Genomic DNA, 24,495 nt, shown 5'->3' on the forward strand with positions numbered 1-24,495 from the left:
AGTGAAAAAGGCTGTTCCATAATTTCTTTTATTAGAGAGAGAGCATGCAGGCAGGGGAGAGGAGCAGAGGGAGAGAGTGATCTTAAGCAGGCTCCATTCTTAGTGTGGAGCCCATTGTGGGGCTTGATCCCATAACCCTGGTATCATGATCTGAGCCGAAATCAAGAGTTGCACACTCAAACAGTTAAGCCACCCACGCACCTCCTGTGTCCATAATTTAATAAATGGGTCCTGGTAATGGTGCTTTTTACCTGATTATAGTGAATTAAACAAACACAAAAACCCTTTGGGCAGTGTCCCTAGGTCTGATGATACATATAGCCTTACAAAAGTATCACTTTAATATTTATTGTATTTTAATATTTACTGTATGGTATACTTGTTCATTGAAGTATTCTTATGTATAGTTGACCACAGAGTGATTATATATTTTTTGAGTTTATTTAATTTGAGAGAGAGAGGAGAGAGACCATGTGTGGGCGTGTGTGTGTTTGCGTGCGTGCGCGCAAGCCAGGGAGAGGCAGAGAGAGAGAGAGAGAGAGAGAGAGAATCCCAAGCAAGCTCTGCACTGTCAGTGTGGAAGCCTGATGAGGGGCTCAGACCCTTGAACCTTGAGATCATGACCTGAGCTGAAATCAAGAGTCGGACGCTTAACTGATTAAGCCACCCAGATGCCCCAAGAGTGATTCTGTTTCAAAGAAGAGAGGGAAATATTGGGAAGTAATGAACCAGTTAACAATGTTTTCGTTCGAGCCATTACTCACTTTCATAGACTAGAAGGGTTTAAACCCTTGGAGAAGAAAGAGAAAAAGGATGACCTTTTACCTAGAACAAGGAGAAAATCAAAATACATTTCCCTGAAAACTAGAGCCTGTTATAGGTAGTACAGCAGTATATCTTCACCTATTAAATGGATTCTGAAGTGTATTAAAGTGAGGTTCTGTCTGTATCATTACCCAGAAGACTTTGCTCCCCTAAGGTAAGTTTAGATTTGCCCTAAGGTTTCATGTTCAAGGGTCACTAAACATTAAATTTGCAGTGCCATTGGGACAAGGCTTCCACAAGGAGAATGGTGATGTTTAAACTACAGTCATTTGAGACATTTTTAAAGGTGAATGCATGATTGCGTGAACAGTAGCCACATGTCCCCTCTTTCTTCTGCTTGTCCTCCGTAATTAATAGAGATGATGTGTCTGTGGCTTGAGATGCATTGGACTGCAACAAACAAATCTTGATTATCATTTATTATTTAGTACTTTACGTGTCACTTAAAAGTAGCACTTGGTAACCAAGCCAAGCATGTGGCATTGTGCCACATACTACAGAGCTGACTGGCTTGCACTTATCTGGGAACTCAGCAGCAACTCAACTTTCCCACTTGGGTCCTGACACAGAATTATTTTACTCCCTTCTTCAAGTTTTACGTTAAGATCCATGAGGTGGGCTTAACCAGAGTGAGTTTCATCATGTCAGAATAAGTAGATGGTGGGAAAGGAAGAGGGGAGAAAATTCAGACAAAAAGTCAGTAACTTGTTGCAGACCCGTGATGGTGATTGATGATGGCTGTTTATGACCGTGCATCCTGCCAGTGATCATACAACCTTGGAAGTTCTCCCACTTCCATCTATAAGGAAGTGACATGTTTGCCGTTTAAGGTTTAAATTATTTTTTAACTGAATGGATTTTAGCCCAAGACAGACATTTAGGTCAGAGAAGACACTGCTATTCATATGAATATTTTCTAGATTTAGAACTCTAAGGCCCAAGCTCAGTTGCCAGTAAGACAAGGCAGTCATCCCCCAAACCTAGCTCTCCTGAATCTCAAGACTGTTGTCAAGGGCAGAAACTGAGACCCCAAGAAACCAGTGACTACTCTTTCCTTTTGGAAAGTATTTAATGAGGTTGAAATATACTTTTATCTGTATTTCCTGCTGTTGGTGAGTACAGATCATGTTGAAGACTGGCATTGTGGGGCTTAATGTTTGCATATGTACGTGCCACATTTCTGTCATGGGAGCCTTAAACAAAATGGTTTACTCTCTCTCACACTTACTAACATGCTAGAAATGTTTCTTTAATTTGAAGAGCAAACATGCCTTAGGAGGAAAGGAACTAACAACATTTAAGTGCTTCTGAATGGCAGACATCCAACTAAATACTTGGGCCACTGTTCTTAGCTGCTCAGTAATCCTGGGAGGTAGATAGCATTCCTATTAAAAGCTAAGAAAGGTTACGTGAACTGCTGCTCAGGATGGGATTTATGCAGCAGCTATTGAAAACAGTATGGAATTTCCTCAAAAAATGAAAAGTGGAACTACCATATGATCCAGTAATTCCACTGCTGGGTATTTTACCCACAGCAAACAAAACACTAATTTGAAAAGATACATGCAGGGGCGCCTGGGTGGCTTAGTCGGTTAAGCGTCCGACTTTCGCTTAGGTCATGATCTCGCGGTTCGTGGGTTCGAGCCCCGCGTCGGGCTCTGTGCTGACTGCCAGCTCAGAGCCTGGAGCCTGTTTCAGTCTGTGACTCCCTCTCTCTCTCTGACCCTCCCCTGCTCACGCTGTCTCTCTCTCTCTCCTAGAAATAAATAAAAAATAAAACCTTAAAAAAAAAAAAGATACATGCACCCCTATGTTTATAAGATATGGACACAGCCTGTTTCCATTGATGGATGAATGGTTAAAGATACAGGGTGTGTGTGTGTGTGTGTGTGTGTGTGTGTGTGTGTGAGAGAGAGAGAGAGAGAGAGAGAATATTGCTCAGCCATAGAAAAGAATGGACATGGATTGCCATTTACAACATAGATGGACTTGAGGGTATTATACCAAAGGAAATAATTCAGAGAAAGACAGGTATCATCTGATTTCACTTATATGTGAAATCTAAAAAAACAAAACAAAACAAAAAACAATCAAGCAAACAAACAAACAAATACTCATAAATACAAAGAACAGTTGGTGGGGTTGGAGGGATGGGTGAAATAGGTGAAGGGGGAGTACAGCAAAGGGAATTTAGTCAATCATATTGTAATAACTTTGCATAGTGACAGATGGTGACCAACCTTATCATGGTGAGCATTGTGTAAGGTATAGATTTGTCAAATCACCTGGAATTAATGTAACATTGTATGTCAACTATACTTCACTTAAAAAAAAAAAAGCTAGGAGAGGTTTATCTAGGGTCATACAAGTGGTGTGTGAAATAGTAACTCTGTTTCCTGTGTTTGCTTACTTGACTCACATCAGACATTATCATTTGGGACATTGTGACTTTCTGGATCATTTGAATTAAAATGAAAAGAATTCTTCTCTGTTCCTTTAAGGCTCCGCAGATACAAAGTCCTAGGGAGTAGTAATTCCGACTCAGACCTTTTCTCCCGCCTGGCCCAAATTCTTCAAAATGGAACTCAGAAACCCCGGAGCACTACTCAGTGCAAGAGTCCAGGATCCCCTCACAATCCAAAAACACCACCCAAGAGTCCAGTTGTCCCTCGCAGGAGTCCCAGTGCCTCTCCTCGAAGCTCTTCCTTGCCTCGCACATCTAGTTCCTCACCATCGAGGGCTGGACGGCCCCACCATGACCAGAGGAGTTCATCCCCGCATCTGGGGAGAAGCAGGTCACCTCCCAGCCACTCAGGATCTTCCTCCTCCAGGAGGTCCTGCCAACAGGAGCATTGCAAACCCAGCAAGAATGGCCTGAAAGGATCCAGCAGCCTCCACCACCACTCCGCCAGCACTAAAGCCCCCCCAGGGAAGAGTAAGTCAGCCACTAAACTCAGCAGATAGGAGCCGGGCTGCATCTCTGTAAAAGGTGTGAGATCTTCCTCCTGAACCTGATGCATGTGTGTCCCTGTACTGTCTATTTAAAAAATCAGTGTTGATCTTCTCTTGCAAAAGAAAGTAACATGATAAATTATTTATAAGAAGACATAAATATATAATAAGGAATTACCTAAGGCAGGCAGCAAGCAGATCAGGAATCAGTCAATGCCTTTGCATAGGAAGGGGCAATCCAGCAGAATCCAAGGGGAAGATTAAATGAACTCTCATTTTGTAGCTGCCTTTGAACAAAAGAGTTGAAGGAAGGAGATGGAATAGAATTTTAAGGGGTTTGGGCCTGTTTTGTTTTTTAAGGCATTGCTCAAAGATTATACAGCAAAAAGTGAAACTTCTTGTTTTTAATATTTTTATTCGAACTTCCCAACCTTGGAGAATTAGAATTGCTCTGATATTAGGAATTGTAACAAGTCTGCTGCTGGAGAGCCAGTGCTCACACAAATGTGGTTTGTGTATTTATCTAGTGTGTTGAGAGTTCACACCTTTACTTTGCCTCATGCCTGCTACCCTCCCTGGATTTCACAGTTTTTAAAGTTAGTCTATCTGACCTGATGCAGTCTTTCTACTCTTACTTTAACAATACATTCTAATATGCTTTTAGCAGCACATGATGAAAATTCCAAATCCAGTTGTTTTTTTTTTAGTCCCCTAATATTTTTCTGTGGAGCAGTAGTTCTTAGTATATTTTTATTGTGAAAAAGAACTACTGAAACTTAGGTAAAGGAAGAAGTCTAAATAGAGCTCCTTTCCAGGCTTTAGTGCTTTAGGGAGAGAGGGACAGAATAAGGCTAATACCCTTCAAGACGAAAGAACCCTCTTCCCTCTGTTTCCTCCTTGTTGAAGGAAGACCGACCAGAGTAGACCTTGCTTTCTTAGGTCTTCTGGATACCAGCTATTTCCAATATCAACCTCCAAGATGATACCAGGGAAATACAGTGCTGTGGAGTGTGACTTTATGCTTTTAGAGATTTAGAAAGAAAAATAGAGAGAAATTAGGTACGTTGTTGAGGCTTATAATCCTCAAACTTTGTATTTTATATATTTAGCCAATAAGGAATGAGTATCTGGGGAAATAAATTTAGGCTCAATATTTATCTTCTAATGTTTTATTACCTGCTTCTCTCGTGCTTTAGTTTCAATATTTGGGCTTTTGGACCTGATTTCCTTGTAACCTCAATTTATAAAGCTCTGAGGAGGAACATACTCTGATTTCACTCTTCTGGTAACAGGAATCAGGCAAAAGTAAATTATGCTAGATTTTTCAAAGGGGCTCTTTTCTACTCTGTAGGTGTTTTGTGTTGTAAAGACCTTATTGAGGTCAGGTCAATTGGTCTGCTTGCTGTTGAAATTTGCCTTCTAGCAAACATCTGTGCATTCTTTTTGACCTTGTGTTTGCTGCCAAAGCTTAACATGGTTGAATTGGAAAACAAGAAAAAAAAAAAGAAGTATATTTCCTCACCAAGTGAATACATTATAATGCTGCATCAAAGCTGCCCTGAAGCTGCACTGAACTTCTCTCGTTCTCTTTATCTGTGTTGAGCTTTTTTAAAAAAACAAAACAAAAACAAAAACAAAAAACCCCCGAAACTCAAAGCACTATTGAGTCCTATATGATCTCCTGTAAGAAATGTAGCATAGTTTGGAATCTTAATTTCTATCCAGTTTCAAGCACTACAGAGGAATGCAATAGATAAGACAAATTTGCTCTTTAACTACAGCAACTGTAATATTGGAAGACCAGTCCTTCTGTATTATATTGTATAATAGTTGCTATAACACTACTTGCATGTCTTCATGGTAAATGATATAAATATTTATAAATATATAGAGAAACATATGCTTATATAAACTCATTCTTTCTCATTCTCCATTTGTAATTTCAAGATCACAGATGGTGAAATTCCTTTTTATTGTGTGCCTCGCGTACACTTGGGCCTTGCCTATCTTCATTTTCTGAAAATATGTTCTTGGCATGGGACACTTCAGATTCTTCTTGCCTTCTTTGTGTAATAATGCAAGGGTTGGCAGCCTTTAAGCCAAGATAGGTTATTTAATTTTCACTTTTAAAAAATTTTAATAGGGGAAAAAATTACCAGGACATGCTTATAATACTGATTCAAAAATTTGTCATGTTAATCACATAATTCTATCCTTATGGTTTAAGGGGATAAACTAGGATGATAATCATGGGTCTCACATAAATTGATATTTTTTTAAAATGTCTTAAAGTTGCCATTCTACATTCCTCTTTTCATCTCACAATTTTTTTGGGTGGTGGGGGAGTGGAGTAATCTACAATTAAGGAATTATCTTTGTTCCGTTGTAGTAGCTAAATTGTGCTAAGAGTAGCCAGCTTTAAATCCTGACCCCTATCATCTGAAATGTGCCAGTCATGACTATCAGGAACAGTTGTGGTGTGTGTGTTGTTTTTTATTGGTATTTCTCTTCCGGTGGCCAAAACAGACAATGATGGCAGCGTGGCGATTGAATGTTTTCTCTCTCTGGTTTCTTGTTTTTCTCCCAACTTTTCCACTGTGTTGCCCCCTTTTCTAAATGGCCCTGACAAACTCCAGATCCAGAGAGAAACAGCCTCGGTGTATAAGAATACTCTATTTTGCATGTAAAGGAAAGAGTTAACCAAAGATGTTTCTGCTCTGATACTTTAAAACAGACTAGTTATAGCTTATGTATCAATAGGTCCACCTAAAAGTACTAGCTGATACAGAGATTTACTTCATGGTTTTTAAAAGCATAGTTTTTGCTTTTAGATGTTCAGTGTCTCAGGCTAGAAAGAGAAGTTAGCCTTGAGCAAAACATTTTTGGCCCAAGGATTTTTGTTTTTATTTTAAGGTTATGATATAGGGAATGGGTTTGTTATTTGTTTGTTGGTGTTGTTTTTAGTTCCTTATTTTTTATTTATTTTGGGGTTTTTTAGTGTTGGCATATTTCAGATCTCAGTGAAAAACATAGATCAACCAAGCAATTTTAAATCAGTTTGGTTATTCTACCTAAGATGAAGGACGTGGCCATTAAAGTCAAACCAGACTATACTAAACGTAGTATGGAGCAAAAGTTAAAATTCTCTTTTGAAAAATCAAGTGCCTCCTGGTTTTTCCTCTCACAGCAGAATGGCAACTTGCCCTTACACGGCCATGTCTAGGCTCTAGAATTACTTGTGGAGCAGAAAATGGGTTAGCACTAGCTCATTCCCTGTAGGTAGCATTCTTCTTATATAATGCTGCCAAATCTCTGGGGTGTACAGACTGTTTGAAATATTAAAATTTCACCTGAGAATCTTTTGTGCAGCATAAAGGCATTTAACTTTAATGTATAGTGAACAAAGGAAAATCAGATAATATCAAGCATAAGCTTAAAGCACAGACTGTAAACATCTTTGAAATGGTAAGTCTCACGCAGGCGTTCTCATTCCCAACTTGGTATGCAAGCTGGCCTTGCTAAGGGCACCATCATATTTACTGTTTCTTAAATTGCATGTTGTGAAGTGAATGTTTCTTGTAAAAGTTGCCAGGTCCGTCCAGTTCTAAATAAGTAGCAAAATGGTCATTGATACCCACTGTTGTCATTATCCACTTTGTATTATTTGCTTTAAAATACAAAGCAAATCTCAGCTGCTTCCTGATTCAGTGGACTAGTTGTGCAGTATCTCTTTCAGCTCGTAGCCACTAGGGGAACTTGATTTCTTTGGTAATCATCAAAGATTCCTGCCAGGCCACAGATTTTTATGCAAATGTTTCTATGGTTGCATTCAATCTACAAGGAAAAAGTGTACATTGGTGCATGTCTTGTAAACCCATATGCAGATAGTTAAAACTATAATTAGTTTTTCTATACTCGATAGCTTTGAATTAAAAACAGATGCTTTCCCCCCAGAGGAGTCTTTGTTCTAGGAACTATATTCTTAATCTAACATTAGGAATTGGTGATAGGAGAAACAGGATCCGGAATTCAGAATTTAGTGGGTTAGGGAACAAAATGCATCTTATTCTATTCTGGCTATTTGAAAATATATTTATTTGTAGATAAGTCTAGATTTAGTCTTGGAGATCAAAGTTTTCACATTTTAAAACTTTTTTCATTCCCTTAGATCTATCAGAACATGGCATATGTTGGGAACCATTTCTCCTGTCATGTTCATGTATTTTGGAATTAACTTGTTTGCATTCACTCTTTTATATTCTGCCCATTTCTGTTTATGTGCATTTACCACAGATGTTTTGGGATGTTGCTTAAAGAGAGACATATTTTGGCACCTATAGCACTGAGGAGATAGAATGGTTGATGACAGTGGCATTGTTTAACTTTCTTGAGTTTTGGGTCTGTACAGTTTATTTGCAGAAGAGTTATCTATGTTTTAACACAAAAAGTATTACAGGATTAAGGCATGTAACCATGGTGGTAGTCCTCATATGTCAATATTTACCTGAGTCTGAATCCAGAGGTGCAGATTTAGACCTTTACTTACAGAAGGGAACGTGCGGCAGCTACAGTCCTCAGACCGGACAGGAGGATGTGGTGCACAGAAAACGCCAGGTGCTTTTTAGGACATCGCGCTTCCCTGTCCTCATCTAATAGAACTATGGTGTATACCTCATGCATGGAAGCGTCATATCATTATCATTTGATTTCTCAGTAGTTTGGCTATCCCTTTGGAATTAGGAGAAAGTGAACCCACATAGTTGTGGGAGCCTGCAGAATCTGCTGCCAGCGGTGCAAGGGAGAACTGCAAGAGGCATATGGGGAATTCCTGTAGTTCTCAAGTAACTCCAGGACAAGGGACAAAGATCCCTATTAATTTAAAGGGGAATTTGGATGCTGCACACCTCAGTCCTTGAGAAATCTCTGGCTGGACATGAAATAANTCTCTGAAAGTGGGAGCCTGCAGAATCTGCTGCCAGCGGTGCAAGGGAGAACTGCAAGAGGCATATGGGGAATTCCTGTAGTTCTCAAGTAACTCCAGGACAAGGGACAAAGATCCCTATTAATTTAAAGGGGAATTTGGATGCTGCACACCTCAGTCCTTGAGAAATCTCTGGCTGGACATGAAATAATGACATTAGCATCCTGGCCCATTACTACATTGCCTGATTGAGTTGTTATTATCTGCTCTGACTTTTAAAGTGTAAGCTTGATGTTTAATTATTCCCCTTGAGCAAATTTGGATCAGAAAATGAAAGTATGTGACAAGATCAAGATCACTTTGTGGTTATTATACACAATCTCGAAAAAAGGAACAACCAAAAGTAACATCTAGTCAGTAGTAATTTGAAGATTTCCTTACACTTTGCTGGATCTTTGGTCTTAAGGAGACATGTAAAATAAGAGCCTTTTCCTTCATTACCCTGTGAAACTTTCACAGAGCTGCCTCTTCAGTTGGAAGTGACAGAGTACGTATGTATCACTGCTGATGCTGACATGTCTCTTAGATACCCTGGGCCAGTGGTTCTGGGTTCCTTGACCTACAGAGTAGGATTCCATAGGCAAATCTTGTGAGTATAGAATTTGCCAGTGACATAATTTTACACACTAATGATGGATAGCAATTTTACCTCTTTTCAGTAGTTTAATACCGTTGCATATTGTGTACAGAAGTGTTCACTTACCCAGCTAAAAACATTGAGTAAACCGAAGTTTTTAATACAAACTATCCTTGCCATATGATGCTTTCTCCCCACCTTATAATACATGTTTTTAAATCTTTAAAAGTTCATTCACAGCACTTCACCATTTTTGGAATCTGGGTATTCTTCACTCACCCATAAGGGATAAACAAGGCTTAGTACTAGAGTGTGAATGTGATTTATTTTAGGGAGTAGCCCAGGAAGAGAAAGCCCTGAGGACTTTTCAAAACTGTTTTCTTTTTAAATGAGTCACAAGATAGGTTAAGTTAGTTCACTAAGGTAAAAAGCATTAAGAAATAGGAAGATCACAACACTGTGCCACCTATGGCTCTGGAATTGGATTGAGTGAATTGAACAAAGAGAACAGTTGACCCACACTGAGCCCATGCACTCCCTCCCTCCTATACCATTCCTGGTCCCCCTCCTGACTCCATTCCTAAAATTGCCAGTGTCGATTTCTTTGGGCCATTTATTTATGAGTTTCACAGCTTTTGGGAAAAAAGAGGGAGGGGGAAACATCTAGTTTTGACTAGATACAATTCTTGAAAGTTATGAACTCTTGGCAACTGTTACATCAGATTGAACCACAAGCCAGAAGAATCTTCTTGTCGATCAAGACCAGTAACTTAGAATAGAGGACTTTAATAATCCCACAGTTTTCTCCCTTTTTCCTCTTCATGAAATCAGTGATAAGTTGCTCTTTGAAATACCTCCAAAGGTATTGTATTGTCCTTTTCCCTCCAACCAGCCCTTTTTATGCATTTTTGCTCAGGCAAACAAGGACATAAGAGTATTGGCAGAAACACAGAGTGCTTTTGTATAGGCCATCTGTACATAAAAGTGTAATTATTTATTTAATTTCCCCATTTGTATCATATTAAAGCTTTGTACAGTGTTTTAAGTTCTGTTTTAAAATTATTTTGTATTTTATTTTTATAATCTAGTAATAAAATATTCATTCCGCATGCAAACTCTAGGTCTGTTTGTGTGATGGCTTGCTTTCAAAAGTGGAAAATATTATTTTTCTAATTTAATAAAGCTATTGAATGCACCAGAGGTTACAAGATCAACAGAGAACAGAAGGTGTTACCATAAATGCAGTACCACGTCCAGAAGTGACCTAGAAAATGAAGCGCCGGACCAAATAGAAGCTAGGTATTCAGTATCCCTGCAGATAAACAGGAGAGGGATATGAGGAGGTGGTTTCCCATGTAATAAAACTGAAGGTGAAGAAATAAAGCTGCGAGTATTTAGAGTTCTCTTCCAGTCCTTCATCCCTGGCTGGAGGTACTTTCTCCTTTTCTGCAGGAAACAGACTTTGTAGCACTAGAGTGATTCCTGCTCCGCACCACCCTCTTCTTTCCATCTCCGACCTTCCTCTGAACCAGAGGAACTCTCAGGAGGCACCCGAATGGAAACTGCTCCACCCCACCTGGTGTGGTTTAGCCTGGAGTATTCTTGCCATCTGTCTAGTTCTCTGCCTGATTTCCCTTTCTTGATTTCTCTTAGCAACATCTAAAGAGCTGCCTCTCTCCTGTTTCTAAAGAAATTAATAACTCAAGCTGCCATTAACATCTGAATGTGCCTCGTAACATTTCAACTGCAGAGTAGCCTAAATAATAACCTGGTGTAAGGTAAAGATACAGACAAGCGCTTCTGTGTGCAGCGTGGCCTGAGGAACTTTAAGCGTTGTGGGCTGAGGATTATAAAAAGCCTCCTTGCAAGAATTGTTTCTTACTATCTTAAATGGTCTATCAATTGATGGTGACTGTTGGAAAACCAGTGGGCGTCGCACGGGCCAGGGGGCTGAAAACTCAACTTTTGAGAAACATAAGGTCATATGAAGTTAGACTGATTTTATCCTAACTTCTTTAGGGTGGCGACTGTTGTATCTAGAAAACTTAAAACTCTAGAAAGGAAAGAACGTGCTTGTCGCAGAAGATAAGGCAGGTGTCTCTCTCCGGGGAATCGTTGACCTTTACCGTCCAGCCGCTCTCCCGGCCCCTCGGTCTCCCCTGTCATGTTCCTGAGTCCCTGCAGGTCGCCCTTCGGGCTAGGGTAGCCCGGGGCGGGACCTCAGCCTTCGCGGTGCGGCCGTACTTTGCAGGCGAACTGTCTGCTGTCGGGAGCCGCTGACCCAGCCGAGGCCTTGACCGAAGGCCTGAGCCGAACCTCAACCTGGGGAAACCCCGGCCCCGCCCCCAGCCCCGCCCATCCGCCCCGNCCCGCCTCTCCCAGGCCGCCCGTGGCGCGCCAGCGCCTGCGCAATCGCATTCAAGTGCCCTGACCGGGATGGCGGCCGTTTTGGAGTCGCTGCTGCGAGAGGAGGTGTCGGTCGCAGCCGCGGTGAGGTGGATCGCGCGCAGCGCCCAGAGTTCGGAGGTAACAGCGCCGACACGCCCCCACGCCCGACCCGAATTTGCTTTCCGCGTGAGATACCACCCCTCCTGTCCCTTTTCTCTGGGGTGCCTGGCTGTCAGCCCGGGCCGAGTGCGCTCCAACTAGGGGCCGCTGCCCGGGCCGCCCGCCTCAGCGCGCCCTGCGGTCCGGGCTGCTCGTGGCGCCGGGCTGGCAGCTGACCCTCTCGCCCCTCGCCCGCTTCTACCTCAGGATGAACCCGGGGAGGCGGCCGCGCTGAACTCCCTCCGGCCACTGCGGAAGGAATTCGTGCCATTCCTGCTGAACTTCCTGAGGGAGCAGAGCAGCCGCGTCCTCCCGCAGGGCCCCCCAACCCCTGCCAAGGCCCCGGGCTCCTCTGCAGCCCTGCCTGGGAGGCCCGGGGGCCCNCGGGGGCCTGGAGGAGGGGGTCAGCGGAGAGAGTCCGCCTTGGGCCGGGGGCCGGAGGCCCAAGGGGTCTGGCAGCCCCGGCAGCCCCAGCCTCGTGCGCTCTGATCCGCCAAACCTCAGCAACCTGGAGGAGTTCCCTCCCGTAGGCTCGATTCCCCCCGGCCCTGCAGGGTGAGAATCAGCCCCCGTCCACGAAGGCTGTATTAGGGGAATCCGTAAATTAGGGCTGGGCGCTCCGCAGTTGAGCGTGGGGAATGGCCCGAGGACTGGGGGTGAGTTAACCACAGTGATGAGGGGTCTTTTGCAAGGGGTCCCCGCTGTTGTGGGGGAGAGGGAGGTGTTTGAAGATAATGAATTTGAGAAAAACCTGTGGCTAATCAGCAGGACGAAGCCTTCACGGAGGATCAACCCAACTCCGGTGAGCGAAGAGCGGTCACTCTCCAAGCCCAAGACCTGCTTCACCTCACCCCCAATCAACTGTGTCCCCAGTTCCCAACCCTCAGTCCCGGACAGTAGCCCTTGGGGTCATGGCCTTCCCCCAGGGTGCAGAAGTCTGCAAGAGGAGCGGGAGATGCTCAGGAAGGAGCGGTATGACCTTGCCACTCCCAGGGTTGTCAGCTTCCTCCCAGTGGGGGATCTGCAGGCCTTCTCCCTTGAGATTGGTTGGCCCCTGGGAGCCCAGGGTCTGCGTTCTGGGCTGTGGATGTCTGCTGTGGAGGAACCAGAGTATGGCTGTGGAGGGGAAGCCAGGGAAACCGCTCAGGACATCTCTCTGTCCCTGTAGGTCTAAGCAGCTGCAGCAGTCACCTACTCCCACCTGTCCCACCTCAGAATCTGGGTCTCCCCACCCCAGCCGGACAGGAAACCTCACAGCTGAGCCTGCTGACCCTGCCAGAGTGTCTTCCCGACAGCGCCTAGAGCTGATAGCCCTCGTCTACTCTTCATGCATCGCAGGTAGTTGAGAGCAAAGGGTGCTCGAGTGGAGATACTTGTAGAACTTTGGGGTAGGAGAAATGATAAGGGAAGCAGAACTGAGTCTTGGTTCCAGATGGTGCCCGACACCCTGGGGCTTCTTTTTATAAGAAGAGATTTTATTTTATACCAGAGAACCTGGTACCAAACCTCTTCTTGGAGCTTTTTTTCGTCCTTCAACTCCTTACTGCTCGGAGGATGGTGGCCACCAAGGAGAGTGACCTTGAGCCGACTCCAGGAGCACTAGGTCAGTGAGTGAGCCTCTTTTTGGAAAATGAGGTCTGGAGATGGAACAGTTCTTAACTGACAGCTTGGTACTATCCTTCTAGATTCCCTGGAAAGCCCACTGTTCCAGAGTGTCCATGACTGTGTCTTTTTTGCAGTGCAGGTTTTGGAGCATCAGTTTCAGTGAGTTGCCCCAGCTTTGACATTTGAGCCTTATTCCCAGTGTTCACTTTGGTCTCTGGCAACTTGGGGTGAATGCTTGTGCTTAACACAGGTGCAATGACCCTGGGCCTTTTCCTACACGAGCCTGTAGTTTTGGGTCAAGGCTGTGAATTTAACTCTTGAAACAATCAAATTGCCCTCTGTGGTCTTGGCATCTGATCTTTGGGTTTATCTCTAATGTTTCCCTGCTCCCTAAGACCTCATTTCTTCCCCCTTGCTTCTGTCATCTTAAATCCTTGGCCCGTGACTTTGCCTTGCATGCGTGCTCCATGTTCCGGATGATGCTCTCGGTGGTGTGCAGGTATCAGCTTCCTGTTTGCAGTCCATGTCCCATTCCCAGTCATGTGCTGTTGTCCCTGCAGGGTTCTTTCCTACCTAGACAAAGGGACCTTAAAGCTGTTGGCTGAGAACGAGCGGCTGCTGTGCTTTTCACCAGCTCTGCAGGGCCGCCTCCGAGCTGCCTATGAGGGCAGTGTTGCCAAGGTAGGGACCCCTCCTGGCTTGGACCTGACCCTTCCCAGCCTCATAGTTTAGGTAGCCCAGCACACACCACTATAGTGTCACATGGGCTAACTCCGGGCAGGAATATGGGGATGAGGCTTTCTTGAGTGTGACCTGTGAGGGTTTCAGTCCCTAATGTCACTGCAATATTTTAGGTCTCTCTGGCGATGCCACCCTCTGCTCACGCTGTCTCCTTTCAGCCGGAAACTGACAATCGCGCCAACTTCTCCAGTGACCGAGCCTTTCATACTTTTAAAAAACAAAGGTGATAAGAGAAGAGAACTTTTGGGAGGGAGTGGGGCAGCATTTTCTCTGGGATAGGCAGCCTGTGTTGTTTTCCTAGAAACTAGAAATTTGTCACTAATAGGTGGTAGTTTAGCACCACTGCACCCTTCCTGCCAAGCATCATAATGGTCACATACCTTCATTCTGTTTTCCTGCCCATGGACTTGAACCTCTGACCTTAGCAGCCTTCTCACAGGTATATGACTTTAGTCACTGGTTCGCAAGCAAGAGAGAACCAGATCAGCTTTCCCTGTGCACAGAAGTATGTGAAGCATGTGGTATGCTGCTGCTGGGTGTTCAGTGTGGTCGGCATGTAGAGAGCTTGGGAGAGGATAAGGAATGGGGCTATGGATAGTCCTGTCCTCGATTCTTTGGAGCTGGAAGAAGCACTCAGGGGAGTGAGATCAGCTACACCTTGGTTGATCAGGCATTCTTGTGTCTGTCAGGGACGTGTTTTTTGAGGTGCTTCGCGAGTGGGAAGATCGGCATGAGGAGCCCGGCTGGGATTTTGAGAAGGGCTTGGGCAGCAGGATCAGGTAGGTGCTCCCACACTGGTCACCTTGTCTGTCTGCTTGCCAGCAGTGAGTTTAGTGGTGCTCCTGGAGCTGATTGGAGGAGGGCTTTTCCCCCACTTCTAGCCCACACTGTTACCTTCTGTCCTCTTTAATATCTAGTTATTGGCAACTCTGCCTCTACTCAGAGGGATTTGTATTGCCGGCTCCTTGCACTCAGAAGTGACTCAGACTTGTTCTATGACAGAGAATGCTTGGATAAGTACCAAGCCCCTTTTCTAGTTTGCTTGAGTTTTGGCCCAAGTCACTGGATAGACCCTTTCCAGCATTTTCTCCATTGTCTAGTTCAGCAGTTCCAACAACTTTGCATAGCTAGATGCAGAAAGAATATCTTCTGTCCATTGATCTATTTCCACATGAAATAGAGCCCAGTATAGACTAAAGATTAGGGGTGGTTTTATCTCTTGTTGGGTTCAGTGTATCTCTAGCTGTGAGAGACCTTGGTGCTGAGGGAAGTGTCCCTTACCTTCCCACATCCTTGCACTGGCCAAGTCCGGCTGAGGTCTGCTCACGCCCCTGGGAAAGGACTGAAAGGCCCAAGGATTGGCTCCTTCTCTCAGATTTCGGCCCCATTCCTCCTTCTCTCAAACATTTTGTTCCTGCCTCTTACACCTCAGAGCCATGATGGGTCAACTCTCTGCAGCCTGCAGCCACAGCCATTTCGTTCGGCTTTTCCAGAAACAACTTCTCCAGGTAAGAGCCCCAGCAGGAGATTAATCTACAGCAGACAGTAGGTATTACAGGCAGCCAGGTAATGGCTGGCACTGTGGGATGGGGCGAACAGCCACGCAGGTCCCAGGCTGGAGTTTGAATAGAGTTCTGCTCCTGGGGTGGCAGCAGAGTAGAGCCAGAGGCCTCCGTCACGTGTACCCACTGCACCCACTGCCTCCCTGGGCCTCCTCACACATCCTGCCCGCCCTGCCTGCCTTCATCCTCTCACTTCTTCCTTGTCCTTGGTCTGTGCCATGGGAGAGAGAGCCCTGTCGTAGGACCCGATTTCAAATCCTGGCTCTAGTGACTGAGGCAAATAGTTAACCTTGCGAGGTTAGTCTCTACCTATAAAACACTGTGATCCTTACCTTGGAAAACAGAGCTGTGGCACCTGATACAGGGCTGGTATTCCAGAAGAAATGTTCATTACTTTCACCCTATTTTGATCAGTCCTTCTTTCCAGATAAAACTTCCTGGTTTTTTACTTTTCTCTTCTTCCCGCTGCCGCAGATGTGTCAGAGTCCCAGTGGCGCCGGAGGCACGGTCTTGGGTGAGGCTCCGGATGTGCTGAGTATGCTTGGAGCTGACAAGCTGGGGCGGTTGCGGCGCCTACAGGAGAGGCTTGTGGCCCCTCAGAGCAGCGGGGGGCCCTGTCCGCCCCCCACCTTCCCAGGCTGTCAGGGATTCTTCAGGGACTTTATCCTTAGCGCCAGCAGGTAAGGGTCCCCTGTGTGGTGCAGGGATTAGGGCTGAGCCCAGGAGAGATTTGTCTTTCCAGAAGGGCAACAGTTCTCTCTCTTTTGCCTGGAATGTAAGAGTGGGACTGGGTGATGTCCAGGCTCCTCTAGCTCACACTTCCTGCCTCCATTTCCCTTCCTGTTCTTTGACCCACACCAGTAGCCTGTGCCTGCTCCTCAGCCTCCTTCCCTCTCTGCCCCACTGTGCCTTGCTGTCTGCATGAACTTTCTCTCTATTCCAATTCTTTCTACACCTCTGCCAGTGTCTTTTCCCGCCCCCCTCCCCTTACTAGCTTCCAGTTTAATCAGCATCTCATGGACAGTCTGAGTTTGAAGATCCGGGAGCTCAATAGCCTTGCGCTGCCACAGCCTGAGCCTAGTGACGAAGATGGGGAGTCAGATGTGGACTGGCAGGTTTGAAAGCGGAATGAGGGAGAGAGCAGGGTTCCAACCCAGGAGGGAAGGGCTATTTTTAAGAACTTTGCATGGATTCAGAGTTGCTCTTAAAGCCCTATGCTTAGGACCTTTTACTTCCCTGATCCCTTACAGGGTGAACGGAGGCAGTTTGCCATGGTTCTGCTCAGCCTGAGGCTTCTGGCTAAATTCCTCGGCTTTGTGGCTTTCCTGCCATGCTGGGGGCCTGAGCCGCCCCCGACCCGTGAGCTCCAGGACTCTATTCTGGCCCTNTGCCCTGGACGTGCGGGCGCTGCTGCAGCAGGGGCTGCGGGCCCGCCGCGCCGTGCTCACAGTGCCCTGGCTGGTGGAGTTCCTCTCCCTCGCTGACCACATCGTGCCACTCTTGGACTATTACCGCAGCATCTTCACTCTCCTGCTCCACCTACATCGGTGAGTCCAGAAAGGGTGAGGCTTAAGCCAGCGGCCTGGGAGAACGCTGCTGAGGCTGAGGCTGCTGTCAGGGAAGAGGGCTGAGCGGCCCTGTGTTTCCTCTGCAGTACCATAGCCATACCAACCCTCAGGGGAGAGACAGAACGTGGGCACTTTTTTGCACTTTTATTAGCTGTTTGTTCCTACTGTGGCTCAGTTGAGAGGGAGTATAGATCTGGTGAGGGGCAGAGGGGACATCCTGCTCACCTGCACGACTGCCATCCCCTTTTGGTCTGCTTTTGAGAGTTACCTTCCCGATGATAGCTTTCTTTTTTTTATTCTGTTCTGTTTCTTTATACAAATGTGTCTTTTAGGAGCTTGGTCTTGTCAAAAGAAAGCGAAGGGGAGATGTGTTTCCTTAACAAATTGCTGCTGCTTGCTGTCCTGGGCTGGCTTTTCCAGGTTGGTGAGCGGACGAAGATCCATCCTAGGGAAGGGAGGCGTCCACTGTGGGTGGAGATGCAGAGTGGGAGACTGTTGGAGTCTGAACGAGGTCAGGGTCAGGACATGAAGGTTTAGAGGGCGTGTAGGAATTACCATGGCTTCAGAGCAAGGTTGTTTTGCACCTGGTAGCCAAACCCTGGAACCACAAGGTCTGTGTGTTGAATCTCTGAAGTGCTGACTGGAGCTTGCACTGCTCTGATCTTTTGTCAGATTCCCACAGTCCCAGAGGACCTGTTCTTTCTGGAAGAGGGTCAGTTGGATACCTTTGAGGTGGATACAGTAACTTTAGAACACGGGTTGGTAAGTGTTGCGGTCTGGCCAGAGCCGTGGGAGTGGCAGGAACAAAGGAGGCAAGTCGTTTTGGGAGTTCCTAGAGACTGATCTCTTCTGTAACTCTTCCCCGACTTGCCCAACTGGCACACAGGGAAGGAAGAGAAGCCTGCCTGTCTGCCTGACCCTGGCCTGTTTTCTCCCCCAGGATGGCATGCCTGTGGTGGACCAGCACCTGCTCTACACCTGCTGCCCCTATATTGGTGAGGCACCCAGGGCCCTCAGTCCTTGGCCTGTCCCTTCATGAGCACCTGAAAGGCCTCCCATGGGCCTAATACCATAATACGTTGTTCTCTTCTCAGGCGCTCCCCGCGTGCCTCGGCCTCTTTACAATATTTAAAGTCCGAGATACCGGGGAGGGTAGGGGTGGTTCTGAAACTAAGCGGTTGGGCTTCCCTGATGCAGGAGAGCTCCGAAAACTGCTCGCTTCATGGGTGTCAGGCAGCAGTGGGAGGAGCGGGGGCTTTGTGAGGAAGATCACTCCCACCACCACCACCACCGGTCTTGGGGCCCAGCCTCCTCGGACCACCCAGGGGCTGCAGGTAAGGGCAGGGCAGAGGCAGGGGCATCCAGGGGGGAAGAGAAAGGAAACTCTTCATGCACCGTTCCCTCCTCCCCACAGGCACAGCTGGCCCAAGCCTTTTTCCACAACCAGCCGCCTTCCCTGCGCAGGACTGTGGAATTTGTGGCTGAGAGAATCGGCTCTAACTGTGTCAAACACATCAAGTGAGCCTGGGTTGAGAGGGCTGGGAAAGCAGACGTGGAGGGTGCAGGGCTCCTCCCCTTACCATTTTCCCACTCTTAACATTGTGTTGCCAATCTGAGGAAAGTTAGCTTGAGGGGAAGGATGTGGGAAGGCTAAAACTGCTAACATTTTTTGAGGTTAGTTCTGACTAGATTTCCTTGCATTTGCAACCCCTTTCTGATTCAGTTCCCTCAACTACCTTCAAGATTTTTTGTCCCCACTGCAGGGCCACACTGGTGGCAGATCTGGTGCGCCAGGCTGAGTCGCTTCTTCAGGAGCAGCTGGTGACGCAGGGACAGGAAGGGGGTGATCCAGCCCAGCTGTTGGAGATCTTGTGTTCCCAGCTGTGCCCCCATGGGGCCCAGGCATTGACCCGGGGGCGGGAGTAAGAGATGCCAGACCCTTCTCCCCACTCTTAACTTTTATTTTCCTGATTTTTTCTCTCTCACAAACTCCTCTCTTTTATTCCATGTCCACTCTGAAACCCCCTTTTTCTTTGGCTTCCTATGTAGGCACATATCTTGGGCTTTAGGACCCAAAGTCTAAAGTTGAATTGGAAGAATGGGGGGGTTGGGTGTCCCATTCCTCCCAGCATCGAGGATTAAGGGTGGGCCCAGGGCTGACAGTGCTTCTCTTCCCCACCTGCCCACCTCTCCCTAAGGTAGAGCCCTCCTAGTGCAGGTGATTGGTGCACCTAACCTTCCTTTCTGTGAACCAGCCTAAAACCTCTAGCTGTCACTGACAGCCTCTGTCTCCTTTCAGGTTCTGTCAAAAGAAGAGCCCTGGGGCAGTTCGGGCACTGCTTCCCGAGGAGACCCCAGCAGCTGTAAGTAGGGAGGAGACCTGGAGCCTGCGGGCTGGTGTTCGGTGGTGGGAGAGGTGCGCTGTGGGTCACGTGTGCGTGAAGGTGCTTTGTGAGGCTGCTGGCGGTGGATGGGTCCATAGGTTGGTCCTAGCCTCAGGGACATCTGAGGTGTTTGTTCTCATCCCCAAGCCTCCCCTGACCCCTAACACTGCAGTTCTTCTGGGTCACAGGTTCTAAGCAGTGCAGAGAACATTGCTGTGGGGCTTGCAACAGAGAAGGCCTGTGCCTGGCTGTCAGCCAACATCACAGGTAAGGTCCAGGACAGGGGAGTGGCTGACCAAGCTCTTCACAAGTGGACTGGTGCCAAAGTGGGAGGCCGGGGGAGAAGAACACAGGCCAGCTGGAAACAGTGATGGGCACGGCGTGGTGTGGTGATCCCTCTTCTGTTCTCCCTTTGACCTGCAGCACTGATCAGGAGGGAGGTGAAGGCGGCAGTGAGTCGCACACTTCGAGCCCAGGGTCCTGAACCAGCTGCCCGGGGGGAGCGGAGGGGCTGCTCCCGAGCCTGTGAGCACCACGCTCCCCTCCCCTCCCACCTCATCTCCGAGATCAAAGTACACAGCTCCCCTCCTCCCTGCGCCCGTCTCCTCTCCCTTCTCCCCGCTCTTTTCCTGGTCTCCCTCCTTCCTCACATCAGCTGCAGTGTTTTGTGTAGCCGCTTTCTGTGTTGTGCAGCTAGTTCGGTGTCCTTCATTACTGACTGGCATTAGGTAGGGCAGAGCTGAACCTGAACGGTTTTCCTAATTGCTTTTCACTGACTTCTGGTACCTGAATCACCGAAAAAGAGAAAAGGCAGATATGAAAGTTTCAGACGGGCCTTGTACTGCACAGGAAGTGACGGGGGCCAGTGGGGAGCAGCTGTCTGCTGTAGTAGGAAAGCTTCACAGGGGGTGGTCACCTGCTGTTGGCACAGGATTTCAGAAATGTTCTCCTGTGTGATGCTTATTTAGTTGCAGGCAGTAAAAACAAACTACCACTGCCCTTGATTTTAAAAATTTAGATATCATCTATATAGGGGTCAGCAAACAGCCCATGGACCAAATCCAGCCTCCTGCTGGTTTTTCTAAATCAAGTTTTATTGCTCAACACAACCACACTTACTCACTGATGAATTGTCTAGGGCTGTTTTGGGGCTACAGCAGCAGAGTTGAGTAGTTGGGGCAGAGATGTTAAAACCTACAAACCCTCAACCATTTACTGTTTGGTGGGGCCAAAGATTATGACTATGGACTAAGAAGGAATGACAAAAAATGGAGAGTATATAGTGGGGAGAAGAAAAGGCTAAGTGGCCATTAGCTACTGGTTTTCTCTACTGAAACCAGACTCTCCCGAGAAGATGAACAGAGGGCATGGGGGATAGAAAATACAACATGTAGCAGGACCGTTCCAAATGCTTTCATGATAAGGCTCCCTAATTGGCCGGGTTTGGCTTTGTCCCAAGACGAGTGACCGCTCTCGAGCTCTCAAGGCCACATGTTGTCCTTCAGCTGACCTGCTCCATCCATTCCCTCTGTTGCTGTCCACTTGGTTGGCTTCTCCCAACTATGCCCAAGCCCCAGGTCTAAGGCACCTTGGCCCGGCCGCTTCATCCAGGGGCCCTGTCTTCCTTTTCCTTCTGCTGCTTTCCACTGGCTGAACCCTGCCCCAGGCCACGTTCTCTGTGGCCTCCTAGGTCCCAACCAGGTATGAAGTCTCACTCTGTTTCCACCCGTGCTCTCTCCAGGATGTGCTTGCTCTGGCTGTGGGGCCCCGGGACCCTGAAGAGGGAGTCTCTCCTGAGCATCTGGAGCAGCTCCTGGGCCAGCTGGGCCAGACACTGCAGTGTCGCCAGGTGAGACCTGACAGGATACTGTGCTTGTGTCCTTGTCCAGTGCCCGTCACCAGAGCTGCAGCAGCTCAGGGCTGCTGCTGTAAGGATGGTGCTAACGTCCAGGGTCTTCCTGCCTCTTCCCCACAGTTCCTGTGCCCGCCTGCTGAGCAGCATCTGGCAAAGTGCTCCGTGGAGCTGGCATCCCTCCTTGGTATGGCTCCTTTTTCATTACCTCTCGCTCCTGCCAGAGCCCCCAGATCTCAGGGTTGGGTACAAGCAAGATTAGAAATGCAGAGCTTTGTTCTTTTCTACCTCCCAGGGGCCAGCGAGGTGACCCCAGCTCCATTTCTTAAAGCTAGATTTGGTTCTTTGTCCAAAGTTGCAGACCAGATCCCTGTCCTTGGGCCCCCGGCGCAGCACCGGCTGGAGAGGGGGCAGGCTCGCAGGCTCCTGCACGTGCTGCTTTCTCTGTGGAAGGACGACTTTCAGGTGCCGGTTCCACTGCAGCTGCTGCTGAGCCCAAGAAACCTGGGGCTTCTGGCGGACACTCGGCCGAGGGAGGTGAGCCAGAGCCATGGGGCTGGGCAGGCGGGCTCCGTACCTCCCTGCACTCCTGTTATCAACCCTGCCCTCAGCCAGTTGCTGTGTGTTTCCTTTACTCTATACTTTTTCTGGTGCTGTGTTCGTTTCCTTAACACACTCCTGTGGGCTCCAGGTCTCCTCCTCAGCTCTGCCCTTTGGATCAGTCAGGGTCGCTGTGCTGTCTTAGCCACGCTGACCCCCCTCCGTGTGTGTTACAGTGGGACCTCCTGCTGTTCCTGCTCCGGGAGCTGGTAGAGAAAGGGCTGATGGGACGGACAGAGATAGAGGCCTGCCTGGGCAGCCTCCGTGACACCCAGTGGCCAAAGGTAAGGAGTCCTCATCTCCTCATACTTCTGTCCCTTTTCTCCTGAAATGGGGCAAGTGGTGGGGCCCAGGTTTTCCTAGAATCTTCCCAGAGCTTGGTGGACGTTATCAGGTATCTTCAGGACCACCCTGAAATGGCGTGGCTGTTCTGGAGCGCCCTTTTCACATTGAGTAGCTATTGTGTGAAAGAGGGTGCCAGTGAAGGAAGGGAAGATAGAAGGGAGGTAGCTGGAAAACAGTGTGACAGTGAGTATGGATTTTTTTAAATCAGAATAACCTAGATTTGAATCTCAGCTGGTACTTAATGTATTGTGATCTAGGGCAGAATAGTGTGTACCTCTAGGGTTTGTCAGGATGAAATCTATTGGTGGTAAGTATTCACTAGATGATGGTTCTGTGCCTCCTGTCAGATGTCCTTCTCCCTGCTGGAACTGGATCATCCCAGAAGACAAAGGGGGAAAAGTGTCATGTCCATTTCAGTATAGAAAGCAGTTGGGAAAAAAATAAGGTGGTCTACTCACCGGTTAGCGAAGGCTAGATGTTGGAGATTGAGTTTTAGTCGAAAGGACTCCCCATCCAGAATTGTGTGTCAGCCTGGTCTGTCATCTTTCTGCTTATTCCAGGACTTCTCTGAAGAATTAGCAACACTGTTCAACCCATTTCTAGCTGAGCCTCACCTGCCAGAACCCCAGCTAAGAGCATGTGAGCTGGTGCAAACAAACCGGGGGACTGTGCTGGCCCAGAGCTAGGGCTGGGGAGTGGCCCTGCCTTGGGTGTCTGACCAGAACCCTGGAGCCCGGCCGGACTGTGCCTCAGGAGGCGGCCCCGCGCCCCCCACTCCGAGTGCTCACTGCTGACCCTTGCTGACGCAGGAGCAGCTGAGTCTGTGAGTCAGGCTTCCTGCTCACATGTGAGGGAAGCTTGTGGCCGCCGGCATCCAACCGACAGCGCCTGCAGGCTCACCACCCTCATCCTTGAGGGAGGAGGAGGGTTCACGTGATTCAGGATTGTGATGCAAAAGCCTGGAGACTCCAGTCCTGGAGCGGAAGAGTTGGCATTTATTACTTAGATTATTAAATGACGTGTGTGGGCTTGACGACACAGGACTCGGGCCCTATGTGCTGCTACCCCAGCGTCCCTTTAACTTTGTGGTTTGGAAATCATGACAGAGGCAAATGACTTCTGCTTAACTCGTGAGTAAAGTAAAACATGAATCTTGGGGAGTGGACGTTTTCTTACCCCCAGGAGCTGGGTTGCCTGCCATCTACTTAAAAATGCACACAGTACATGAGGTCAGGCCGACCTGCCAGGAGCCCAGCTTCTACCCTGCACCTTCTCTGCCTTCAGCCCTGTGCAGGTACTAACTCAGCTGTAGCTCCATTTAGGTGCCGCACACAGGGGAGAACATTATAGAGCTTTTTAAAATAAACTGTTTGTTTTCTTTATTGAGGGCTTCACGTCTAGTTTTTTTCACTTGGCTCTTCCCTTGAGAGGGCTGCAAAGTCTCAGGTGGGCTTGAAGGTGGGCACTGACAGGGTGGAGCCGTGCCAGTGGTGGTGGTCTCTGTACAACTCCCGTTCAGGTTAAGGATGCTATGCAGAGTTCCCGTGTACCATCTACGCCCTAAGGAACTACATGGCAGGGCAGCTATTGTGCTGTTTTGTTAGGGCTGAGCGTGTTTGATTTGGCTCAGAACAAAAGCATTTTTTGTGTCTCTAAATGATCATTGCTTTTGACTAAAAAGTGCTGCCTTGATTGATAGTGCGCATGAAGTTCACGCCTATAAAATTCATGGCTTTCCTACATCGGCAGCGCACACAGATTCAGGCTGTGCCAGAGGAAGGAGAGGGTACTCAGGGAACCCTCTTGGAGTGTCTCACAAAATCCTATCTTCGGGTCCATGTGTATTTCTTTCCTGGGGGAAAAGCACATAGCAGTCAAAGAGGCCGACCCAAGGGGCCTGCTGTGTCACCTGAGGAAAGCTGGTGGGAAGTCCTGACAGCCAGCTGCACAGAAAGG

General features: G+C 47.6%; 2 protein-coding genes across 4 annotated transcripts in view; both read left to right on the top strand.

Moving 5' to 3' along the window:
* Window positions 1-5,693, top strand: part of TTBK2 (tau tubulin kinase 2) — a 113,939-nt gene extending 108,246 nt beyond the window's left edge. For all 3 annotated transcript variants that reach the window (XM_077764584.1, XM_077764585.1, XM_077764586.1), the window contains one exon: window positions 3,327-5,693. In XM_077764584.1, coding sequence (XP_077620710.1) covers window positions 3,327-3,789 — 463 coding nt within the window. In that variant the 3' untranslated portion in view covers window positions 3,790-5,693. The remainder of the gene's footprint in view (window positions 1-3,326) is intronic.
* Window positions 5,694-11,771: 6,078 nt separating this feature from the next.
* CDAN1 (codanin 1) lies at window positions 11,772-23,921 on the top strand. The gene is given in 29 exon segments (XM_077764587.1): window positions 11,772-11,861; window positions 12,090-12,277; window positions 12,279-12,437; window positions 12,651-12,854; window positions 13,051-13,220; window positions 13,372-13,485; window positions 13,568-13,646; window positions 14,048-14,168; window positions 14,342-14,451; window positions 14,918-15,007; window positions 15,661-15,736; window positions 16,265-16,470; window positions 16,785-16,905; window positions 17,041-17,177; window positions 17,179-17,337; window positions 17,691-17,778; window positions 18,031-18,120; window positions 18,299-18,353; window positions 18,556-18,692; window positions 18,773-18,876; window positions 19,122-19,280; window positions 19,658-19,721; window positions 19,931-20,009; window positions 20,166-20,314; window positions 21,484-21,591; window positions 21,718-21,781; window positions 21,950-22,131; window positions 22,371-22,478; window positions 23,100-23,921. Coding segments are annotated over 29 exon segments (3,537 nt in total). The 3' UTR covers window positions 23,226-23,921.
* Window positions 23,922-24,495: the final 574 nt, after the last annotated feature.

Source organism: Crocuta crocuta, unplaced genomic scaffold (genome assembly GCF_008692635.1).
Source record: "Crocuta crocuta isolate KB4526 unplaced genomic scaffold, BGI_CrCroc_1.0 scaffold102, whole genome shotgun sequence".
NCBI lineage: Eukaryota > Metazoa > Chordata > Mammalia > Carnivora > Hyaenidae > Crocuta > Crocuta crocuta.